We start from the raw sequence: 3,952 nt of genomic DNA, 5'->3' as shown, positions 1-3,952 counted from the left end.
AAGTACTGTTCGTGGTTATTCCGTGATGAAATACTACTGGGATAATGAACTTCAGACTAAAGAAGAAATTACAGCTGATAGATGGTATCACAGTGGGTCAGTTGCAGGCTTTTTTTTATTTAACTATTTGAACTTCCGAAGTAATGATTTATTTCTCTTCTTGCAATACCATTGTTACCTTAATTAGACCGGCCGTTTGTTACGAAATTTTTATTTACAGTGATATCGGTGTTATGCATGAAAATGGTTCACTGAGTATTGTTGGCAGAAAAAAGGATATGATTGTACGTGGTGGTGAAAATATTTATCCACTGGAAATTGAGCAATATCTGTTCCGACATCCAAAAATCGAAGATGTACAGGTATTAATAATCAATTTATTCAAATCCTCCGTTTGAATTATTTATCAATTTTTTAGGTTAGAGAATTGTAAGCAAAATTTATTTCCGTATATGATAAATCCTCTCTCTTGATCAGAATCGTTTAACACGGTCGCAGGACTCTCAACTACAGTTGATTTAAAAAGATATTAATTAAAAAGAAATGGTCGCTACTGTCCTGTAACACTGTTATTTTAGGTTGTTGGTGTACCGGATGAACGATATGGCGAAGTAGTATGTGCATGGATACGGCTGCATGATTCAGCAGATGATATTACAGAGGAAGATATCCAAAATTTCTGCAAAGGACGAGTAAGAATATGATGATCATTTCTAATAGTTACTCATCGATCATGAAAAATTGCTTCAGATTTTGACCATAATCTGCAAAAGCATTTATAACAAATAATTACTTCAAAAAAATGTGCTTATTAAATTAATCTGTTCATTTCTTTCTGACTTAATCCAAAAATACATTTTTACAGATTGCACATTTCAAAATCCCACGATATATTTTATTCAAAAAAGAAAACGAATTTCCGCTGACAGTAACGGGTAAAGTAAAAAAATATGAGATAAGAGAATTATCAAAAATTGAACTTGGCTTAGAACAGGTTTGTTCCCTCTTCTTATTTTTCTTTGCAAATTGGTAATGAATTGCTATTATGCATTTTGAAGTGTTTAGATAATCCAGTAAGTCATTTAAACGGAATGATTTCATTTCTAACATTATAACTCTTGATTTGTACGTTGCTCTTACGGGATCATATCAAGCTTGTGTTCGCATCGCTGTCGCGCCAATTGTTGCATTAAATAATCAGCTGATAGCATTCCTGTTAGGTGTTTAATAAAAATCGCAAATGTCCTCCATAATTATGCAAAGTACCGATGCTTTCCTGTTATTATCAGTGTCATTTACGGGTTTTTTTTAGCTTCAGTTTCAACTCAACAAACAATGACTAAAAAAACTCACTTTTTTAATTGAGATTAAATTTTTCTTCCGAATAATGAAGATCGTGCTTTTGCAGGCCAGACGTATTGATCATTTCAATGGTGAATGGATTTTCGAAGAACAAGCAGAAAAACATTCTACAGAGCCGAGAGGTTGAAAACTGTTTCCTAAGCAGAATTTCATTACCATTACCATCATCGTCAACAATCGCAGTAGTATTTCTATTCTTCGTTTTTCCTTTTTTGCTTTATTTTGCATCAGAAAAATACGGTTTCCGCAAGATATATATGTATTAAACATGACCCTTTTCCCATGAATTTAAATAAAGCTTTTTAAATTCGAATATATTTATTCTAAAAATAGTAATAAATTGAGATATTTTTAATTTTTTGAGCTAGTTTTAAAGAAAAAAAAACAAAAATCATAGAGACGACTTCGTGCAGCAATCACTCTGACTTTTAAGCAAGGAAACTTTCATTTATCCATAAACATATTCTGACTTTATTTCCATAAAAATTTGCTGTCGTTAATCAGGCTGAGCTGACAACTTCACGAAAATCATAGTGGAGGAAAAATTGCTCTGTCAGCTTCAGCTTCTCAATTATTTCCCCAAAGTTGTACATCTTCTAAAGAATAGCATATCCGTCCATTCAATTTGAAATTTCGACTTATTTTTTATTCCAGTTTCCCCCTGTCTATTAACTATTAATTGTGCTGTGTGTTTAGTTGTAGATAATCAGCTAAATATTTACATGTCAGTTAAATTTTATAGTTCAATACTATTATGTTATTACCATTACAACTGTATATCACATAATTCCCATATCCCTTATACATAATTTATTGATTGTGCTCTGTATCTGTTTAATTTTTTAAAGGAACCCTTAAGGTATTTTCCAGAAAGTTATGAAGCAGAAATGGAAGTAACAGAATGCAACAAGAAAAATGATTTGCATTATCATTTTCTACTAAACTAAATTCATCTAGTTATTATTTATGCACTGCATAAGATTGCCTCGCAATCTTATATGACAATTCTCACAAAAAGACAATTTGAGGTTGTCTGTTGATGTATTTGTGCGCTTTTGTGCACAGAATCATATATCTTTTCCTCTCATTTCATTCCTTTATGATTTTAAGGATCTGCCTTGAAAAAAAAAAAACAAATCCCAAGCTTTAAATCTTGATAACATCGCGGTATCATCCATCACTGCCATTGTTAATGCCGACTAAGAAGCAAGAGAAGTCAATCAAATTGTAAACGTTTTCAAGTAATTAAAATGATGTTAATCACCGTGAATATGCCAGTGGTAACCGGATACTTTCATGTGCAAGCAGGAGTTCTCCAAAGCATCATCAGACGTCATTTTAATATATAAGCAGGGAGAGCAAAATATGCTTTAGGATGTACATTTATACCCAAACCATTGTGCATTTCGACTTTTGACAACTTTTCTTTTTCATTGAAGTAAGTACGGCTGGAGGATATGCAGTCACTTATTTCAGACAGATCACTGTCAAAATTCCAGCTCGTAAAAATGATAGTACTTGGTGAGAAATCAATCTTCCAAAAGCAGAGACAGCTTCTCGTATTTGAAATGGGAGATAAAAGTACCATATTTGAAAACGGACTCATTCATACCAGTCCAAGGTCCTTCATGTTGCATATGCATCCGTGCTTGCGATAGGACGAAAGCTGCATTGCGTCGCTCAACTAACAAGACTAGTAATTCTATCGTAGAGATCTAATTTAACGATACAGTATCAATGACTAGGAGAAATTCATCTTGGCAATCTAATCAATGATAAGTAAAGCCTTTCGATTCCGACAACCGAGTCCCTAATCTTTGATCTTTTGGGATTCAACATTGAAACTGCTACGCCGTGCTGAGGAGAGGTCTCTAAAGAAATGTGCGATTCACAATTACTGTGAAGATATCGGTTAATAAGAGGACGAGACGGTGCAATCCTGCAACATCGGAAAAAATTATAACACACGAGACTGATATTAGTTGAATCCCGAAAGAAACATAGGAAGAGATATAAAATTCAACCGGGAGCAACAACTCAGAATAGCGAGGATACAAACCTTTGCTTCCTTTCATTTTTAGCTGCGCTACTCTCGAACTTTGAGATTCGAAACAGGCTGATCCATTTCTCCATCTCCGTTCATCCAAGTTCCCAAAAATTTATGTTCGACTTTGTCTTTCATTAAACTCTTTGCAAAATATGCGCAAGAACGATTCTAAAAACCCATGAATGTCAAGTCAAAAGAACAAAAATGGGAAGGAAATCAGACCCCATGAATTTCTCAAATCTGTAGAAAAAAAGAAATCGACTGGACAAACAAGAAATCTTTTTCTTCACTACAAAAAAAGACTGAATCACAATAAATAAAACAATTAATCCGGAGAGAACTTCCATTTTCCGTTCCGTTAAACATACAATACAATAATTCTACAAATTAATTTTTTCTTAGAATTTTTTCTGAGAGCTGGATGTCCAGATATAGAGCCATAATCAAGGAGATGGCTAGTAAATCAATAAAAACTAAAACTGAACATTTAATGTATAAAAAACGGCGTTGAAAAAATTGAGAAACGACAAGAGATGACAAGAT

The 3,952-nt window shown here is 33.4% G+C and overlaps 2 protein-coding genes across 2 annotated transcripts; one reads left to right on the top strand and one right to left on the bottom strand.

Annotated features, from left to right (window-relative positions):
* Positions 1 to 25: 25 nt before the first annotated feature.
* LOAG_07755 (hypothetical protein) lies at positions 26 to 1,637 on the top strand (the record flags this gene model as incomplete). The annotated part of the gene is made up of 5 exons (XM_003143288.2): positions 26 to 96; positions 221 to 362; positions 579 to 692; positions 866 to 994; positions 1,409 to 1,637. The coding sequence occupies 5 exons, from the start codon at positions 26 to 28 to the stop codon at positions 1,487 to 1,489; spliced, it is 537 nt and encodes a 178-aa protein (XP_003143336.1). The 3' UTR covers positions 1,490 to 1,637.
* A 1,477-nt stretch (positions 1,638 to 3,114) lies between these two features.
* Positions 3,115 to 3,495, bottom strand: LOAG_07754 (hypothetical protein; the record flags this gene model as incomplete). Its single annotated transcript, XM_003143287.1, has 2 exons — positions 3,115 to 3,301; positions 3,422 to 3,495. 2 exons carry the CDS (start codon positions 3,493 to 3,495, stop codon positions 3,115 to 3,117), a joined length of 261 nt encoding a protein of 86 aa, XP_003143335.1.
* Between the last annotated feature and the right edge of the window lie 457 nt (positions 3,496 to 3,952).

The sequence above is a fragment of the Loa loa genome (genome assembly GCF_000183805.2).
Source record: "Loa loa unplaced genomic scaffold supercont3.436, whole genome shotgun sequence".
NCBI classification, from domain to species: domain Eukaryota; kingdom Metazoa; phylum Nematoda; class Chromadorea; order Rhabditida; family Onchocercidae; genus Loa; species Loa loa.
The sequence above is the reverse complement of the archived record's forward strand: the minus strand, read 5'-3'. Positions and strand labels throughout refer to the sequence as shown.